Source organism: Lutra lutra, chromosome 10 (genome assembly GCF_902655055.1).
Source record: "Lutra lutra chromosome 10, mLutLut1.2, whole genome shotgun sequence".
NCBI lineage: Eukaryota > Metazoa > Chordata > Mammalia > Carnivora > Mustelidae > Lutra > Lutra lutra.
In genome coordinates this window covers 57617901-57638954 of record NC_062287.1, presented here as the reverse complement: position 1 = coordinate 57638954, position 21054 = coordinate 57617901, and the positions used below count along the sequence as shown (strand labels likewise).

Below are 21054 nucleotides of genomic sequence, written 5' to 3'. Positions count from 1 at the left end.
AGGAAAGACAGACACCAAATGGTTAGTAGAGAGTAACTGTAGGTGAGATGATTTTCTAAAGGCTATGTGAGACCTGAGCATGTTTATAGTATTAGGGAAAGATTCTAAAAGGAAGGGGATAAGTACAAAGAGAAAGACTTTCATTGATTGATGACCTCAAGGCTATGGAAGAAAAGAGGGGTTCAAATGCACAGGTGGTTGTACTTGCTCTTGAATCTCAGTTTTCTCAACTGAAAAAATATGGACAATAAGCCCACCACTTAAAAAGAGTTGTATTAAGGAAGGCATGTGATCTGATGAGCACTGGGTATTGTTATATGCAACTAACAAATTATTGAATGCTACAGCTGAAGCTAATGATGTACTCTATATGTTGGCTAATTGAATTTAAGTAAAAAAATAGAGTTATATAGGGGACGCCTGGGTGGCTCAGTTGGTTAAGCTGCTGCCTTCGGCTCAGGTCCTGATCCCAGCGTCCTGGGATCGAGTCCCACATCGGGCTCCTTGTTCTGTGGGGAGCTTGCTTCTCCCTCTGCCTCTGCCTGCCACTCTGTCTGCCTGTGCTCTCTCTCTCTCTCTGACAAATAAATAAATAAAATCTTAAAAAAAAATAGAGTTATATAGATTAAATGGGGGAAAAAAAGAGAATAAGCATTTCATGTGGTCAAAGGACCAAAACCTCCCAGTTCACTCTAGTGCTAATATTCATGACTCTCCAATTTAATACAGAAGAACCTAAAACTAGTTCCATCAATTTTATAGGACCGCTGGGCTGGGTGACCACATATGTTCCAGTTCACCCTGGATGGGTCTGGTTTATGCCTACTACCCTGGACAGTCCCAGTTTGGACAATAAATTGGATGGTTACCCTACCTCTGGGGCCCTGCCTTGGAGATGAGAACCCATAGAACAATATTTATCCTGCATAGATAGGGTCTCTTTCTGCCTCATGTAGAAATTATTGAAATTATTGTCTTCCCTCCTGAGCTGAGTTTGTTGAGGGCAAAATTTGGGTCCTATGTACCTGTACTCCCCTCCCCCTAGCCCATGGCACAGAGTTTGAAAAGGCAAAAGATTTCTCTTACCTCCCACTGGATAAAGGGTATAATTTAGTCAAGAGGTAACCTTGCCTAGGTAGTTAAAAGTTCCATACTATTTCTTTCTTTTTTTTTTTTAAGATTTTATTTATTCATTTTATAGAGAAAGAGCACAAGCAGGGGGAGCAACAGGGAGAGGGAGAGGGAGAAGCAGGCTCAGGCAGCCTGATGCGGGGCTCGATCTCAGGACCCTGGGATTATGACCTGAGCCTAAAGCAGACACTTAACTGACTGAGGCACCCAGGCGCCCCCACACCATACCAGTTCTAAATCACTCTTTTCTAAGTGACAATGGAATGAAGTCTATGCATTTCCCCTCCTGAGAAACTGGACTTCCTATTTAAAAGTTCCCCAAACAAGAAGACTGTAACATCTCTTCCTAATACTAACAGATGTCACCTAATGACCTATTTCTACTCTATGCCTGGCATGGTCACTCCACACAATCTATTTAATTCTTCTAACCACCTGATATAGTAGCTATTATAATTCCCATTGTACAGATGAGGAAATTGAGGTACAGAGGTCACCTAGTGAGTGAGTGGTTGAGTGAGGATTAGAACCCAGATCTAATCCGAATGCTTTTTGTTTACATCATATCATGTTGTCACTCTAATTTTGCAAATGAGGGAATCAGAGCCCAGAGCCCAGATATTCTGGTCTCAGTCTTGGTTCCTACTCCCTCTTCTTTCTCTGCTCAAATGAAGGTACAACACAGTCTTGGTGGAACTTGCCTTTATAGAGATTGGCCTGAACTTTGTAGCTAGCCTCTGGATAAGCTAGCTTAGGTGGAAGCATTTCAAGTGTTTAGCCAAAATGAAGTTGGTGGAATGTGTACCTGCAGAACAGACACTGCTGTAGTTTAGCCACACAAACGTAGATCAGCTCTTCTCTACCACACAGAGGCTCTCCAGACTGAGTACCTCCTCCAAACCCTGAGTGTTATCTGACCTCTCCCAAGCAGGAAAAACAGGAAGAAGCTCTGAGTAGCAAATATATAAGCCCCATGTACATCTGCATTTCTGCAGTACAAGGGCTCTTCAGGACCTAACTCAGAGATTACTAACTCTTAGTCACAAACAGTCTTATCAAATCATGGTAAGTGATCTTATTTCCAGCCCACTGCAGATTAGGAGAAACAAACAAGGCTGGCGAGGAGGCTTCAGAATCCAGCAAATTGATTATAATCAAGTCCTGGCTAGGCAGGAAGGGAAAAGAACAGCACCACAAAAAGCTGAAAGAGGAAGTCAAGAATACAGCACCCCAAAAGCCCCTAAGGGCACCACTGAACTCCACATAGGACATTAACTGCTGGATATAATGATGCACCTGAGGAAAAGTGATAGTTGGCTCACGAAAGCAGGAAGGATATAATCCATTTTACAAAGAAAACACATCATTCATTCAACAAACAACATTTACTGAGCATCACTGCATAGTGATAGCTTCTGGAGACATACTAATGAAGAAGACAGGGTTCTTGACTTTAAGAAGTTAACAGTCTAATGCAACAATCAGGAACAAATTATAAGACTGTTTCGTAAACATAATGACAGAGCTGTACACTGGGTGCTTCCCATAAAAAGCACATGAACTTAAGGAATACGGCTGGATTTACTCGGTTCAGGGACAAATGTCAGCAGAGTGCCAGCGTCATAGCCCAGCTAATAAGGAATGTATCTGAAGAGGATTCCTGCTCACCTCTAGGTCTCATCTCTCACTATTCCCTTCCTCATGTGCTTTCTAGCCTCTGAGGTTTTGCAAATACTATTCCACTGCCTGGAACATTTTCCCCTCTCCCATGCCTTTGGTTGACTAACTCTAATTCACTTTAGGCCCTCTGGTTAGAAGTCCCTTCCTGCAGTGATTCTCCCTCAGTCTGAGGCAGCTGTTCCTCCCAAGAGCTCCCCTAGCACCTTAGACATCTCCCAATTACTGTATTGACTCTATTCTGCTGCAATCATCTGTTTACTTGACTATGTTCCCTACCAGACCAACTGAGGGCGGAAAGTGTGACTGTCTTTAGAGTTGTATCCCCAGTGTCCAGTAGGTGTCTAGACATAAATATGAGCTTCATAAATACTTGTTGAATTAGCTAATAGATACATAATACATAAATAAGTTCCTAGGATTACCTGTTTTAGAGTGTGGCTGTTATGTAAGTGACCTCAGGAGCCAGACCCTGGTGTTTGGATCCCAGTTCTGAATTTACTCACTGTGTAATCTTGGGTAAATCACCTAACCTCTCTATGCCAAGTTTCTTTATCGGTAAATGGAGATAACAGTAGCCTCTCATGGGATGTTGTAAGGATTAGACAAGACACTGTGAGTAAAGGGGCTTGGAACAGTGCCTGGCATACAATACCTCTCAGTAAACGTCAGCTATTACCCTTCCTGTCTGGTCTTGTGCTTCCAAAAGTACATTCTCTCTGTGAAAAGTGGCTGCATTTGGGGAATCCTGCATATACTTTTCTTTCTGAAAGGCACAGTGCTGAGTAAGAACCAGCTGTTTAATTTGGTGTTAGTCAGCAGTTTCCTGTTTGGCAGCCTCTTTCTACCTTATCCTTGTTAAAATCCTGCAGTATTAGTGTTCCCCAGAACATTCTTTGGGACTAAGTGGTGCATTACAATCACCTGTAAAAGAGCATTTTGCTTTCCTTATTTATTTTAGATTAACCCTGTGATGTAGAAGTTATTGTCATGTTACAGATGAGAGAACTGAAGTTGAGAAAGGTACTGTAATCAGTTAGCATGGGAGCTACGACCTAGTCAAGGTCAGCTAGGCCCATTCGGTGCTCTTAGCAATAAGCTCTTTTCCTCACATCACCCAGTTTGAGAAGCCTGTCCCATAAGATCTTGCTGAAGCCCCCAGATCATTCGAGATCATCCTATTCTTTATCCAAAAAAAGTAGCTAAAGGAGGAAAGGAGGTGTGGGGAGAGGTGTAGCATGCACCATCACCCACTCTCACTGAGGAAAAGGAAATAAATCCATGGAAGCTAAAATGACTCACCCAAGACTGGTTCACCAGCTGTCTACCAAGGTGGTCTTTTGAGGCCCTGTGTTTACGGCTGATCCTCAGCCAGTGAACTGACCCCTTCCCAACTAAACCATTTACCAGCCTGTCTCCAGCACAGGGTAAGATGAGCTCAGGTTCCTGTTTCTCCTCTAAGCCAGCCATTCACGTCTCTCTGCCCCTCTGACCACAGGGAGAAGGCCAACACATTGCACTGTCATCCTCCTGCTCCCACCTCTGCCTTTCGACGTTGCAAAGTCTATGCCTTGGGTGCTGTCGCAAACACATGTGCCCCATGTGCTCTCTGCAGGATTCCCTTGGACTCAGCAGGGCCAAGGAGTCAGCAGAGGTGAAAGTAGTCCCTGAAGCCTGTCACACAGCCCTGGCCACTTGCCAGCACTGGTGAAACTGCAAAAAAAAAAGTGACTGTCTTCCCCAGTGAGAAAGACTGATTTAAGGTAAAGGGGTCTTACAGTCCTGAATCTAAGCTCTGCCACTTACTAAGTTCTTCTATCTGTAAAATGGGTATGATAAGAAATAATTTGAGCAATACTAAATATTTAAATATTATGAGAATCAAATCTGATAATAGGGTTTTTTTTTTTGATAAGAGGTATTTTTTAAACATCACCACATTTACTAATGCTGCTCTCTCTCTTGGGTTAAGCACTGGAGGCACGGACATGAGTCAGACATGGCACTTTCCACATATGCAAAGTCTATTGGGGGAGACTTTGAAAAAAGGTATAGGAGGCAAGATGGGTGGTCTCTGGGTAACAAAAGCTTTATTACTGCTGCCTTATGCAGAAGAAAGACAACCCTAATTACGAGTGCCACTCCCAGGAACTTGTGCCATCTAATGTCACGGAGGGTCCAGCAGCGCCTTTGCCTTTAAAGATGTGAGCATGTCCCCATGAGAGAGAACCTCTACAACTACTCTGACAAGGGCGAGAACAGCCCCTTCCATCTGTGCAGCATCAGTGCGATTGTTTCCTCACCCTGTGACAACTTAGGACAGATACCATTCTCTCTGTTCAACAGATTAGAAGACAGAGGTAAAAAGGCTGGATGGCCTGCCCAACCTGCACTGCTAATTGGTAGTGGAGAGAACCAGATCCAGAGCCTGCCTGGCTCATGCTTCTATGCTTCTCCATGCCCAGCTTCTGTCAGTGCCTGTAGGCTCAAGCCTCACATAAACCAGGGTTGGCTGACCTTGCTTGAAGCTCAGGATCTGGGTTAAATTTTTATCAAGAGTCTTAGGGAAGAAGCCTCTGGGCTCTTTGCTTCCTCCAGGCTATTCTGTATCTACTACCTCTTTAAATCCTCACTACCTGAGACAGCCTCCTCCTGCCAGCACGGATGGGACCACCGCCACCTCAGCCTCTATGAGCGCTGTCAGCTCTGCCTCTTGTGTTTGTCTTTGGGCAGAGGATGGAGCGAGAGGGAGACTCCCTGTGAGGAGTCACATGAGACCAATCCCAGGGAAGACAAGGCCCTTCATTTCCTTCCACAGCCTGGAAACCCCTCTTTCCTTTTCAAATCCTACCTGTTCTTTAAAGCCCTGTCCAAGGCTCCTCTTCCAGGAAGTCCTTTCCTCCCAGCTCTGCCCTGGATGCCTGCTGTGTTGATTATGTGTACCCATTTACCAGTTAATTCTCTACTAACAACATCTCTTATAATAGTTTCTTGCATTAAAATTTCCCTCTGACTCCCCAATTAGATCCTAGGCTCTTCGTGGATGACAGTAACTAGTTCATAACATTTTCTGTATGTATTTCATACAGTATCACGTATTTTACACAGCTTCAGCGATGAACATACAAGAACCTTTATCCACCCGCCTGCTTATGAACATACCACCACTGAGCAGCTCAGAACAGCAGGTGCTATGAGAGTCACACATTCACACAGTCTGATGGCAGCAGAGACGGGGCACACACATTACCTCAAGACATAAACTGTCTTGAGGATGAGGGGGATCTTGCTGGGTCGAGAGGGGAAGAAGGACATTCTAGGAAAGAAAGTGGTGTTTGCAAAGGCCAGGGGTAAAGACTGCACCACCTGTCCATTCAAGAAACTGAGTCTCTCAGTGAGCGTAGGATGCTGTGATCAGAGAGGAGGTTGCCCATGGAGGCAGAGGGCCGACTCTCAGAGGGGTCTGGATTCTATTCTGAAAGCTATGGGCACACAATAGTTTTTTGTTAAGGAATTAAGCAACATGGTGAACAGCAAAAACAACAGATCAGGAGATGAGAGACCTGGACTAAAAAATAACTCATTCAACTACCTTGGAATGCATTTCAAGCCCTCTGTGCCCCAGACTCCCTATTTTTCAAGTTGAAGAGTTTTTCTACACCAATGGTTCTCAGACTTTAGTGGGAACAAAATCACCTGGGTAACTTGTAAAAACTGTTGATTCCTGGGCCCCCATCTCAGCAATGTTCAGTAGGCAGTGCCTGGGAATGTACCAGAATGCACCAAACTAGATGGTCTCTGAGTGTCCTTCCTCTAATGTTCTTGTGCTGAAAACAAGAAAGATGCAAGGCTAATTAAACCATCCCACCTCCACCTGCCTTGTCTTGCTCCCAGGAAGCCAAGGATGTCTGGGCATCAGAACACTCTTCCCAAGCCTCATGTTTAGAGGCTTAGAGCAAAGCCCCTAAGACACTAAGCCTTGGGATGAGACCTCCAATATCTCACTTAAACATCCTTCTGCCCCACAGAATCCCAGTTAGAATTCGGTCCTTTTTCACCATATACTCAAGGTCTATCTCCTCATTCATCCACCAACCATTAATTAAGTACTTTCCATGGGCTGGGCCATGGCCTCAAGAGCTTGTAAATGCTGCAAATAATGCTGAAAAAAATCTATCTTTCATAAAATATCTCTGGCAGGAAAGAGTTCAGAATTTTGAGTTGGAGAGAACCAAATTCTAATCCTGATGACTCTGGAAAATTACTTCAGGCCTCAAATTCATCATTGGTAAAATGGAAACATTAATATCTATGAACTGATTTGCTGTGAAAATCAAAGATGATGTGGTATAGTCAGGGGCACAGGAAATGGCCAGCCCCCTAGGAAATGGCCATTTTTCCAGTCCTGGAGCTGTAATACATCCATATCCCTCTGTTTGAGTTTCAGAGGCTTTTCCTACCTAATCCTAGTTAATGTCTCCAAATAGACTTTCAACTCCTCTCTTCCTGCTGTCAAACCCCCATAAGAGGACCCTGGTGATCCTACCATGAGTCCTCAGGGGGCAGCACTGTGATTTAGAAAGAAAAGAGGTCGGAGTCAATCAGACTGGGGAGCAAAAGTCACTGTGCAACACTGATCAAAACACTTAACATCTCCGAGAATCTGTTTCCTCATCTGCAAAACAGATATCACCTATCTTGCAAGACTCAATGGCAAACCCAATTAAAAAACAGACCAGGCTGGGGCACCTGGGTGGCTCAGTGGGTTAAAGCCTCTGCCTTTGGCTCAGGTCATGATCCCAGGGTCCTGGGATCGAGCTCCGCATCAGGCTCTCTGCTTGGCAGGGAGCCTGCTTCCTCCTCTCTCTCTCTACCTACTTCTGATCTCTGTCTGTCAAATAAATAAATAACATCTTTAAAAAAATATAGACCAGGGATCTGAGTAGATAGATGTACAAATGGCCAAAAGGCACATGAAAAGATGGTCAACATCATTAGCCATCAGGGAAACACAAATTTAAACCAGAGCAAGAAACGACTTCATAACCACCACGATGGCCAAAGTAAAAAAGACAGGCAATAGAAAGAGCTGGTTAAGGATGCAGAAAAACTGGACCCCTTATACATGGCTAGTGGGAATGTAAAATAATGGTGCAGAAATAATGTTTTCTTTGGAAAACAGTCTAGCAGTTCCTCAAAAGGTTAACAGAGAGTTATCCTATGGCCAAACAATTCCACTGCTAGGTATAAAGTCAAGAAAACTGAAATCATTATATTCACACAAAAACTTGTACACAAACATTCACAGCAGTATTATTCATAATAGCCAAATGTAGAAACAACTCAAATATCCCTCAACTGATGGAGACGTGAAATTTGGTAGATCCATTAATGAACTATTATTCAGCTATGAAAAAGGAATGAAGTACTAGTATGTGTTACAACATGAATGAACCTTGAAAACATGCTAAGTGAAAGCAGTCAGTCCAAAAGATCATCTATTGTATGACTCCATTTATATGAAATGCCCAGAATATGCAAATTTAAAGAAACAAAGATCAGTGGCTGTCTAAAGTTAGGGGGAGTTGAGAGGAAATGGGGAATGGGGTTTCTTTACGGAGTGATAAAAATGTTCTAAAATTGACTGTGGTGATGGATGCACAACCCTTGTGAATACACTATAAACCAGTGACATACACTTTTTAAAAAACAGATTTATTTATTTGAGAAAGAGAGCACACGTGTGCATGCACACATGAGTATGAGTGGAGGGAGGGGCAGACAGAGAGAATCAAGCAAACTCCCAGCTGAGCATGGAGCCAGACACAGGGCTCGACCTCAGGATCCTGAGATCACGACCTGAGCCAAAATCAAGAGTCAGACACTCAAGTAACTGAGCCACCCAGGCCCAACACTTTAAATGACTGAACTATACAGTATGTGAATTAAATCTCAACAAAGCTATTATACTAAAAAAATGTACATGAGGTGAGCACACTACCTGGCATGCAGTAGGTACTCAATAATGGTAAAACATTTATTATTGTGCCCTTTCCTCTTCCCGAGGCGACACTCGCACTCTGGCCAGGATCTGCTCACACTAGCCTAGAGACTATGTCAGGCTCATTGCAGGGAGCCCATTTCATCCTCAGTAGAAGGTAACAGGGGAGTCTTGATGCCTAATATCCTAGGGCTAAGAGTCTTTCTCCAATACTCAGATTAATAAGTATATAACTCTTGAAGAAGTAAGAAAATAACAGCCTCCATTTATTGAGCACTTACTACATGCCAGGTTCTGTGCTAGGAGCTTTACAACTGTTTTCCTCCCAAGAATCATACTAGGTTATTATTTTTATTGTTATTATTATTCCTACTTAATTAATGAAGAAACCATGACCTACAGAAGTATGTAGCTTGTTTCAGGTCACTGATACTCAATGACCGAGCTGCTCGATTTAACTCCAAGGACTGTACTCATTTCTCTATGTGATTACATGACTTCATTATTCCTTTTCTTTATCTACAAGTTACCCATTCTTTATAACTCGAGCAGTTTGATTTCCACTGATCTCCCTTTCCTCTATGCATTCAAGTAATATCTAGTTAACATCAAATTAGTTAACATTCTCTTAAGTCTTATGGGTTTGCAGATTGCCTCATGTGTATGTTCCTGAACATGGCAGGTGCTCAATAAATACTTCTTAGTGAGTAGATGGTAAGCTTGTCTCCCCAAGAAGAAGATGGGTTCCTGAAGGATAGATCCTGTGTCTTAGATATCTTTTATCCTTCCTACAGGGAAGGCACTCATGGCCATCTAGGCTGGCCTATGGAGCGAAGACAAGACCCCACTTGCAGATGGTTCTCACAGACACCACGTTCTTTGCCCACGGACTGGAAAATTTCTCCTTAAGAACAGAACTCTGTTTATCTCTTTATTACCTTCTAGTAGGAGCTCAGAAAAGGTTTGAAGAATTAAAGGGAAGACTGGGTCAGCACTTACTCTAATGAAGTCACATAAAGGGCAGGCTTCCCCTAAGGACCCCAAACTCATCTTCTCTCATCCCCATGAAAGGGAGGGGGAGAGTGGGAACGTTGGAGCTTTAAGAAGACACATTGTTGACCCTGCCTGTGATGCTAGACAGTGTGGCATCCTTTCTGGCCCAGGACCCTCCCCCAACCCCTTTTTAGAAAATATTTTATTTTAGGTAATCTCTACACCTAAAGTGGGGCTCAAACTACAACCCTGAGATCAAGAGTTGCATGCTCTACCAACTGAGCCAGGCAGGTGCCCCTTCATGGACCATAGACTCAGGTGGAGGTTTCCACAGCCCACGTGTCACCTTCACATCATCAAATTCAAAGTGTGGGACAACCTCTTAAGAATGTGTTACTCTGCTGTCTGTAGACCCAGCAACACTGTTTGATTCTCCCCTTCTTCCCATCTCTTCTAACTCTCACAGCAGTTAACATGTCATAGCTATTTAGAGTTCCTCTGAGGTGACCTATTGTTACTCTGAGCTTAACTTCTCCCCACTGCCCCTGCTGTGCCCCTGTCCCAACCAAAACACCCCATCTTTCAGCGCCAGGGGTCCTCAGGTAGGGCTGGCGACAAGAGGAGCCTGCCCTCTCTGCCTTTCAGCCAGTTATGCTTCCTGGTTAGCCAAACTCAGTCCCTCTGTACTCCCCATCTCTACACCTGCTTGCCTCTCCTCTGCCTTTTCTTCAAAATGTTAAAAACTTGCAATAAAAAACAAATACAAAATGCTGTAATTAATAGCCAATTCCAAGCCAACCCAGCATCTCTACTAATAAACCTCAACACTTGCAAAAAGAACAATAAATTCTGCCTCTCTCTGTTCTGAGGTGGTCTCTTTTATATCCAGCCCGTGTGTGTGTATGTATGTGGGTAAGTGTGTCTACATATATATTTATTTTCCTTTATTTCCCATCCAGGGAGGGGCAGAATAATGAACTGCGTGCGTCAGGGAAGATGAATCTGAGATACTAGGGAGCAGTGCAGTAAAAAGATTAAAGTGTTATTATTGTTGTTTTTTTTTTTCCCCCATGGTCCATTGTGACAGCTCGACCGTCATCTGTAAAAAATGTCTCAGCGAGAGATAATCATCGGAAACTCAATAAAGCGTCAGGGGGAGCCTCAGCCCCCATCAATCACTGGGTGCCTGGAAAATTTCAGCCCTCTGTCTCCCTTCCTGCTATCCATATAAATGTCTCTAATATATTTTGTGTGGTGTGTGGGACCCATCCCTGATTTGGAACTTTTGATGAAAAAATATTTATACACAAAATATGTAAATCAGTTAAAAATCACAGGACTAATTCTTCGCCACCTCATCCTACTTTTCTTTATTTTTATAAATGTATCAAATTTATTCTTTTTAATAAAACATGTCAACTAGTCTATCTTCTTCTCCTAGTCAAACATATATAAATATATGTATAGGCATAGAAGGCTAAAAGGAGAGAAACAATTAACCTAACTGGCTGATACACTTCACCTTGAAGTTGGTTAACAGGCATGATGGATTGACAGTGCACTGTCCATCTTGGTGACTACAGCAGCTGGCACTGCTGAGAAATGAGACATAGAACCACTGGCCCTGGAGGTGCAACAAGGCTGTGACAATGATGAGGAAGACGCAGGGACATTAAGAGTAATAACTTGCCCCAACAACTTTTGGCCTGGCAGATTCCCAAGGCTTCTAAGACTCTGGGCAAGCAGAGGTTCTGGTACATACAGGGTGCCACGGTTGCTGGGTTCTGCATACGAGCAGAGGATAGCTCTGCTGGCATTTGGCTGCATCTCCCTGCCTCAGTTTCCTTGAGTGCCTGCATCACAGGGTGCTGTGGCACACCGTTATCAGTCCATGTTACCCGCTGCTGCAGTGGTCTTATCATCGCCTTTCTGTACCACCTTCCCTGCTTCTCCACCCTGGAAAGGATCTGTTCCTGCGATGCCCTCTCCTCTAGAACCTTCAGAGCCCCTCTCTGTCTAAAGGACAAAGTCCCAGCATCTTGATCTGGCCCCAGTGCACGAACTCAGCATCTTTACTGTTCACTACTTCTCAAAATAAATCTGCTCTGTAGAAGCTTCATCTGAACAAGTTCACTTTGCAGCCTGACACACATTTCTCTGTTTCCCAGTGTTTAGGATATAACACACCCCTTTATGCCCAACTGTACCCACTTTCAGGCCTTCCATAAAACTTTTTACTCTGGGGCTCAGATACCATTTTATTTCCTTGACTGCTTCAACCAGAGATTCTCTTCTCTGAGCTCTTGATAGTCCTCTGTTATCTGTACCTCTGACTGAACACTTGTCAATTTTACTGTCTTGGTCAAGTCTTCAATCTTTGTTATTACTACTAATGACTTTTCTTGCTAGTACCTTACACATTTGCATGATGCCTTATATTTTCTCAAGTGTTTTCATAAATACTTCAATCTGATCTTTGTAATAAGCCAATGGTGTAGGAAATATTCTTCCCTACAGATGAGAAAATCAAGTCTCAGAGAAATAAAGAGAAATGCCCAAAGTCACACTGTTCAGTAATGGCTAAGCCACTCCTTAGACTCTTAATAATGTTTGGCTCTCTACAGACAACAGTTTGCTACCCCTGAAAAGCATTTGGAAGGCTATGTTGAAGAGTCTGGGTAAAATTCCATGAGAGTACAGAAAACCAGAAATTTACATTAGTGGGATTCCTTCTATGTTCTAGGTTTTAGGTTAGGGACAAATATGCTATCTCTAACTCTTCTGATAACCTTTATTTATTTATTTATTTTTATTATTATGTTCAGTTAGTTCCAGGAAACAAACTGGTAACCTTTATTTTATAAATAAGGAGACAGGACCCCTGAAAGGTGCAGAAAATTGCTGAAGGTGTTATAGCTATTATGTGTCCTGTAATACCCATAATACAGTGGCATAAGCACTCAGCCTCGCTAGGAGTGAAGTTTAAAGTGGCAAAATAAGGTCTCTTCCACGGAGAAGGCCCAGATGAGTTTTTAAAAAGCAGTTCAAGCCCAAAGCCAGAACTAACATCTGTGGTCTAGATCATGCTACTCAAAGAATGCAGAGCTGTGAGAAATGCAAAATCTCAGTTCCCACCCCAGAGTCACTGAATCAGAATCTCTGGGGGGAGGGCCCAGGACTCCGTGTTTTAACAAGCTCTCTAGGTGATTCTTATGTCATTGGGTGCATAATTACTTCCACTTAAATTTATGCTCTCTGAGGGCATACATTTTCTCTGCTGTCCCTAGGTAGGGCTGGGCACACGGTGGGTGCTGGGTGGTTAACTTCTACTGAAGAGATGAACCAGGATGAGACCACTCCCTGGCATGTCCTGGGGAAGGGGAGAAATATTAGAGAGCTGTTGCATTACCGCCAGTGGGGACTCCTAGCCATCTCCTGAACTCCAGGGCACTTGTCCACTGGTTTGTGATGCGCCAGCTTGCACCGTCCTGTCCCCCATCTGAAGACACAGAGATGGGGAGGTCAGCTACAGCAGGCCAGAACCTGCAGCCCATGGAGCTGTGGGCAGGGGACCACCCAGACTGTTGGGGTTGGCCTTGGGAGGTAGAGCCTGGCAAGTCAGACCCTCTAGCCCCAAAAGGGTCCTACGCCAACCCAGCTTCTACACGACTCATCTTTATTCAGCCACCATTTGGAGCTGAGAAGAGAAGCTGATTTATATCCTGTTCTGACCATGTTTCTGCCGTGTTTTATTGTTTTAATTGTATATATAAGAGGCGCTCAGAGTGCTCGCTTGCATTTCTGACAGCCTGAGACACCCAATGTTTATAACAGTTACTTACAAGCACCCTGCGGCATCTCTGTCTGGATGACTTGTTTACTGTTACCATTAATTTACTGTCTCCTCCACCTGAGGACTGGGACCCACCGCCCATCTGCCAGCCACAAGTGGAACTCTCCTGTAATGGGCATGGATGGGGATCAAGGCACTGAATGGAATGTGGTCAATATCAGGGAGTGAGTTGGTAGAGAAGCAGCAGTGATCTCCATGCTCCCCTCTCCACATATGTCCCCTCTATGTGCCTTTGCTCAAGCTGTATTCCCTGCTTAGAACAGCTTTTCTTTTCTCACTTTCTTTCTGCCCTCCAAAGCTCAGCTCAAATCCCACTTATAAGTACATCACTTGCTCTGATGGTGAGCCTAGAGCTTCTGGACCTTAGAAATCACATGGCTGATAGGGACCTTAGAAGCCATATTACCCAAAGACCCAGGGCAAGAATCCCCTGTACAGAATCCCTGATGGGCAGACAGCCAGTCTCTGTCAATGCCCCTGGAGTAATGAGTTGCTCAGTACCTCCAAGGCAGCTTTACACGGAGTCAAACCCACCTCAGTAGAAAAGTTCTTCATCAAATATCATCCTTCACATGATGCTTTACTTATCTCTAGTCATCCTAACAACCATGAAAGATGGGTATTGTTATCCCTATGTTACAGAGGAGAAAACGGAAATTCTAGAACCTTAACTACTGGCTCAAAAACACATAGCTAGTAAGTTACAGAACTTAGACAAATAGAGCTTAGATAACTGCCTAGCACTAAAGCCTGACCTCTCTCCAGGACACCATTTACCTCTGAAGATGCCACTCTTAATGATGAAGAGAATGGACGGAACAAGTCAGGCCAACCCGGTTTCTATGCTGGGCACTCCCGCATCATTTGCACTAGCAGACCTGCCCTCTGCCCAGAAACACCCACCTTGACAAGGGTGGGGAATATTGTAATATGCCCAGCTCATATTGCCAGAACGACAAAGAGCAGTCTTCTTGCTAAGGAGCAATGGCCATATATAAAACAGAAGAGTTTTGCTAGGAATGGGGCAACCGATGACAAAGTCTCAAAAAGGAGGTTGCAGAAGTTTCTTTCCTTTCTAGACTGTGCCTGTTCTAAGCAGGTAAAACAGAGAGAACCTCTCTGAAAGAAAACAAGGCAACTTCTCCAATGCTTTTGGCACCCCTGTTTGGATCCTCTTTCTTCTTCACACCTTAGATGCTGTACCCTGAGTGAGGAGATTGTCCCCTCACCTCTTACCTTCACTCTTTTCCTTGGACAATTTTAGTCACATCCACTGTAGTCACTACCAAGCAAACGCTGGTGACTCCTAGATCCCTATCTCCTGCCAGACTTCTCCTTTGAACTCCAGACCCACACATCCAACCGTTCACCCAAATCAGAAATCGCGATGTCACCACAGATGCCTCCTTTTCCATCAATTCCCACATTCAGCTAAGAATTCAACCTCTTAATATTTTTTTTTAACATCTACTTTCTCCATTTCCAAAGATCACTTTTAGGAATCCCCAGAAATTTTAAGTGCATTTTGGGGGAGAGGAGCATAGCTTCTCATCCAATTCTCAAAGGAGGCCATCATCCCCTAAAGGTCAAGAGCCACTGCTAATCTCTCTCCTCCAATTTCATCCCTCACCCCATGCAAATGATTCATCTAAAATGCAAATGTAAACCAAGCATCTCCTTGCTTAAAATCCTTCAAGGACCTTTGGAAAACAGTGTGAGCACCCTAGAACTGTCCTACAATGTCCTTCTCATGCAGAACCCTGCTTCCCTCTCTAGTCTCGCTTCTTGCTATTCTCAATACTGAGGCAGATGAGTCCACTTGCTGTCACCCACCCATCCCATGTCTCTAAATGTGTTGTCCCTTCTACCCGGAAGATCCATACCTCTTAGTCTGCCCGGCAATCTCCCACTCTTCCTTAAGACCCTATTCAAAGTCATTCACACTATGCCCCTTCCCAGACAGCAGTCTGCCCTCAGGTAGAGCTTATCATTGCCTATGCCAGTGCTATCTCCATTCTTTGTACATCTACCTTTGCATTATCACTCTGTACTGTGATGCCTTGTTCATAGGTCTGTCTTTTCACTTGACTGGGAACACTGTTGAGGGCCTAGACCATGTATATTCATTTCTACATTCCCAGCATCTGGCAGTGTGCCTGACACTCAGTAAATGCATGCTGAATTATAAAGAAATAAAACTAATAAGCAATTACAACTGTAGAGCACTTTACAACTCACACATCATATGCTTTATCTCTTGATTTCACAATACTGATAAGGTAGAAAAGGGATGTATTACTAGGGTTTAGAGGTCCTGCCAAGGTCACGAACGACAACTTACCACTTCCTTTCAGTACTTAGCACAGTACAAAGGGCCACAGAAATATCTACTAGAAATTTAGTAAATTTGATGGACCTGGCACGGACTCTGCTGCAATAGTGAAGGACTGTCCAACTAAGCCTGTGACTTTCCTTTGAATTTGCCTAGACACACTCTGGGCAAAAGGCTAGCACTCTTGCTCTTTTCTACTCTCCTCGCACATCCTGTAAGTCAGGTAACCTCCTGTGAGAAAGTCTGTCCCATCCAAAGGAAACAGAATCACAAGGTTCTTTTGTTCCAGTCTACCTCACCAATGAGAATGACCCAGAAATAGATACAGTAGGTAACAGATACAGGTTGAATGGATAAAAGAACGAGGTATCTTTAAAGAAAAGAAAGGAAGGAAAAAAGGAAGAAAGAAAGATTGATCAATCGATCGATCTGGTTAAGAAGGAGCTAAAGGCTTAGTAAGGAGAGAAGAGAGCCCTGGGATGATTCTAAAGAATTGTTACTTTTCAGGGCCTAGAGCATATGAAGTTGGGAGGGCAGAGAAAATCCAAACTGATAATGCCAGGGAAAATTAGATAAGCTGCCGGAAACTGTGGCAGGCAGTGCAGTCTGGAATTTAACAAAACAAAAACAAAAAACCCTTAGAACAACAACAACAACAAAAAGATGCAGAGACAGGCATATCCTGCAAGCCAAAGAAGAGTGAGTTCATCAATGATTCTGATAAAATTCTAGAATGTGTTTTTTTTTTTTAATGGTTCTTAAATCCTTAGGTAATTACTGGGTATCAGTATGGGCTTGCTAAGGACAAGACAAGACCATGTCAGAATAACTTAGTGTCTTTTGGTGAAAGGGTTATTGGGCAAAAAAAATTACAACAAATGCTAAACACATTTTTATTTTAGCAAGAAATCTAAGAAAATCTCTTAAAATTCTGTGGACAACATGAGAAATGAAGGATAGAAAAAAATGAAGTTTGGTGGACACAGTTGTGAATGTTGAGTAATGCTTCAAAATTGTCATGATTACATGCTCCAAGGCTCCGTATTGAATTGAGTCCTTATAAACATTTAAACCAAAGACTACATCTGAAGGTCCTCAGTCTCATAAACCAAAGATTAACACATAAAGCACATGATGGCAGGGATCTTGCCTGTCTAACTCACCAATGCCTAGAACAGTGTCTGCTAGGTAGGAATGTCATCAGTAAATATACGAATCCACAGAAAGCTTACTCACTAAATTCGTAGATCATACAAAATAAGAAGAGATACTTAATATTTTCATCTTATTTCATAAGGAATATAATAGCCTTTTCCAATATTTTTGTTGTCTATCTACCCACCTATCTAGAATATAGGCTAGCTAGTGTAAGAGTTAAAATAAAGTTAAGAGGAGGCTGACAGAAAAGAAGGAAACAAAAAGGAAGGAAAGAAGGAAGAAAGAAAAAAGAAAATACCTACAACAGGGTCAGCAAATATAGCCTATGGGCCAAATCTAGCCTGCTGCCTGTTTTTGCAAATTAAAGTTTTACTGGTTCATACCCACGTACATGTGTTGTGTGTCTATAGCTGCATCGGCTCTACAGCGGCCAAGCTGAGCACTCACAATTCAGACCAGGTGGCCCACCAAGCTTAAAAGCCACTAAGCAGCTTTTTCCAGAAAAAATTTGCTGACTACTGATCTAGAATGTTGAATATGAGCATCAATCTGGAGAGAACAAAGATATAAAACTTAGGTGCAGGGGGTAGGAACTGGTGTGACAGCAAAGGTTGGCGTCCATGGCTTCACAGCTCTGGGATTCTATGAAATAAAAAATAGTGTCTGAGCCCTGCTGGGATCCTGAGAGCAGAGGATAAGGCACTCAAATAATCCCTTCCCTTCCACCTGGCTCTGCCCCCTCAGAAAACACTCCTCTTTGCTTTTTGGTGAGAGCACCTGGACACAAGACCAAGCGGAGGACAGTAATGCTGTGTTCGAGTGAGGAGAGAACAGCCAAGAGGAGTATCCACACAGGGCAAGTTTCACTCATGAAATTCTCCTCTGAAACATAAAGTGAACATAATTCCTCCAGCTCAGTGGGGAATCCAAGGAAGCATAGGTCATGGCTGCACGTGGAGCTGTCAGCTGAGGAGGAAAGGAAAGACATAGGGCAGATGAAAGTTCAAATAACCATATAAAAGGCCAAGATTTAGAGAACATTCAAAAGAGCAGCTGAGGGCAGGTTGCAATTATTGCCAAGGACAGGAAAGGCTTCGTGGAGGATCCAGCCATAGAAGTGGAGCTTGACAGAAGGAGCAGGTTTAGAGAAGTAGAGAGGTAGGGAGAGGGCAACTCCACACTTCCCCGGGGCAGCAACGCTCTGACACTCTTGACACCGCCTTCGTGCTGCTGATCTGAGAAACCTCACTGGGGCAGCAATGACAGCTTTGCCCTGGGCTACCACAGCTAAGTCAGTCTGGCAGCCTCACTGACCGCTCTGAAGACCAAGCGCACTGCTCGCCTCACCGAACTTCCCTTAAGTCAGTGTTCTGACCCTTAGGCAGTTGGCATGACTGTCTGTCCTCTGGGCATCACTGCCAACCCTAGAGCAGTACTTCTCAGCTACCCTATTGATGGAAACAGGGATATCTCAGCATCTGTGAGTGACACAGGATAATGGACAGGCAGGAGGGGTCAGTATGAATCAGCAAAAGCTCAAAAGTAAAATAAATATTCATTGCTGTTTATAGCCAAAGCAACCTATCCTCTTCTACACCTCACTTCTGAAGAACTACTCACCAGAAGAAGTAACAAAGACTGATTGCCTGAGTATGCTCTGACAGACACGTGACTGAATCCTGATACAGGTGCCCACTGCCTCTTTCTTCTGAAGTCCAAACAACCCACATTAACACACTCAAGAGGCACAGATGCCACCCCATTTTATAAGCATAAACATCAAGGCACAGAGAAGGTCCACTTTTTGTCCTGGATCATAATGGTAAATCGAGGGGCCGGTCCCAGAGATAGGATTGCATTCTGCATATAGAAGGGGGAAAAAGCAGTATTTAGAGTGGTATTGAGGGACCTCTGAGGCAGAGGAAACCAGTGAGGCTGATTTCTAGTTCTGGGACAGGGATGGGATAGGTTAAGTCTGCAGGAAGTCGAAGAGGAACAAAGCCACATTCCATGCAGTTGCCTTAATTATTTTATGGAAACCTGCTCCAATATCCACTCACCTGAAACTGTGGGGTGAAGTGCTATCAGGAGAACACCAAGTGAAAGGTATCCCCCACTCCCTGCTCTGGTCATGAAGTCAGGCCTCTATCTTATTCCCCAAGACTCCAGAAGGGACATAAATGATAGAGCCAGAAAGGACTGTGAAGGGCATGTGTTCTAAGCTTTCTGCTTTATCCATGAGTTCCCAGAGGATGAGGGACTGCTGGGAGAGCGGGCACAGAGCAAGGCTGCCTAGAAGCCAAAGGGAGGAGAGGGCTCAGAACAGCAGGGGATTCTGTGCTTACCTTCCAAAGAATGGATTCCCTGCTCCTTGGCAGTCTTATAAACACTGCTAAAATCATCCCCAAGGTTTGGGTCAGCACCAGCAGCAAGCAGGATCTGCACCACACTGGAAGAAATCAGAAAGACAGAAAGTGTCAAACGCTGGAAAGGCAAAGGAAGTAGAGACTCAGATTCTGAAGCACGTTTGGGGATTGGAGCTGCTTCTGCTCATGTGAGTGGTACAGGGGAAAGAAAGTAAACTCTGCCAGTGTAAAAGACAGGGAAAGCTCTGAAACTGACTAGCCGAGTGACTCTGGTCAAGTTATTTAACACCTCTTTAAGGCTAGGTTTCCACAACCACAAAATACAAAGTACTCATTCAACAATTACTTATTAAATGCTTACAACAGTGTTGTAGTCACTGTTCTAGTGCAAGGGTCTGCATCCTCATGGAACTTATGGTCTGGGAATATCAAGAATAAGCAAGAAATTATAGCAATGTGTGGTAAAAGCTATGATGGAGGAAGTACTGGGGCGGCTGGGTGGCTCGGTCGGTTAAGCATCTGCCTTCAGCTCAGGTCATGATCCCAGGGTCCTGGGATGGAGCCCCGCATCAGGCTCCCTGCTCAGTGGGGAGCCTCCTTCTCCCTCTCCCTGCCACTCCCCCTGCTTGTACACACATGCTCTGTCAAATAAATAAATCAATCCTTAAAGAGAAGAAGAAGAACAACAACCATGTACAGTTGGAAACCAAGGGAGGAGATCAGGAAAGGCCTCCCAGAGGATGTGGTATTTAAGGACCCTAAGACTTGAAAGGATGCATAGCCAGATCTGGGTGGTGAAGTGGGAGGACTCAATGCATTCACAAATCCTGGAGGCAAAAGGGCACAGAGCTTCACCTGAAGAAAGTAGCATTGGAGCTGAGAGTGTAAGGGTAAGAACTGTGGGAGAGAAGGTAGGCCACTGAAGGGCTTAAAGGGGAAGTGACTTGACAACATATGCTTTTCCTCCCCACTTCAAAATATACAGACTTAGAAAAATGCATACTACATTGCAATATTAAATTAAAGAATGAAAGTCTTCCCTTATATCCATCTCCTCAATCTAAATTCCAAGAGTAACCACTATTTATAGTTTGGTGTATTTCCTGCCAAAGCTTTGCCATTCGAACAATCACTCCAGTGGCTGTGAGAATGGATCAAAGGGAGTGGGACCAGAGGTAGAAGCCTCTACAGACTTGTTATAAGGTTAAATTAGGTAAATTTACAGAGCACTAAGCCTAGTGTGCTTGACCCAGGAAGGGCTACATATATATGTTCACTTCCCTTCTATTGTGGCATGTTTCTGCTAATGCTTTTTCTCCTTAAGTAGAAAAAAAAGAAAAAAAAAAAAGCTCTATTCACCATAAAAAATTCAGAAACTATAAGTAATTAAAAAGAAAATGTTTTTAGAATATATAAACAACCTTCCAGTTTTTTCAATGTATGTATGTATATTTTTATTTACAAAAATAAGACCATACATAAATTCTCTCAAAACACACACAAACATACACACCTCCACTTTTTTTTTTTTATTTGACAGAGA

At 43.6% G+C, this 21054-nt stretch overlaps 1 protein-coding gene across 2 annotated transcripts in view; it reads right to left on the bottom strand.

The window, feature by feature from the left end:
- CLPB (caseinolytic mitochondrial matrix peptidase chaperone subunit B) overlaps nucleotides 1-21054 on the bottom strand; it is a 140536-nt gene that overhangs the window by 69819 nt on the left and 49663 nt on the right. Inside the window, exons 4-5 of one of the 2 annotated variants that reach the window (XM_047691442.1) lie at nucleotides 19491-19594; nucleotides 13212-13301 (exon numbers count right to left, since the gene is read on the bottom strand). In XM_047691442.1, coding sequence (XP_047547398.1) covers nucleotides 13212-13301; nucleotides 19491-19594 — 194 coding nt within the window. The remainder of the gene's footprint in view (nucleotides 1-13211; nucleotides 13302-19490; nucleotides 19595-21054) is intronic. The other variant, XM_047691443.1, reaches the window with a different exon arrangement.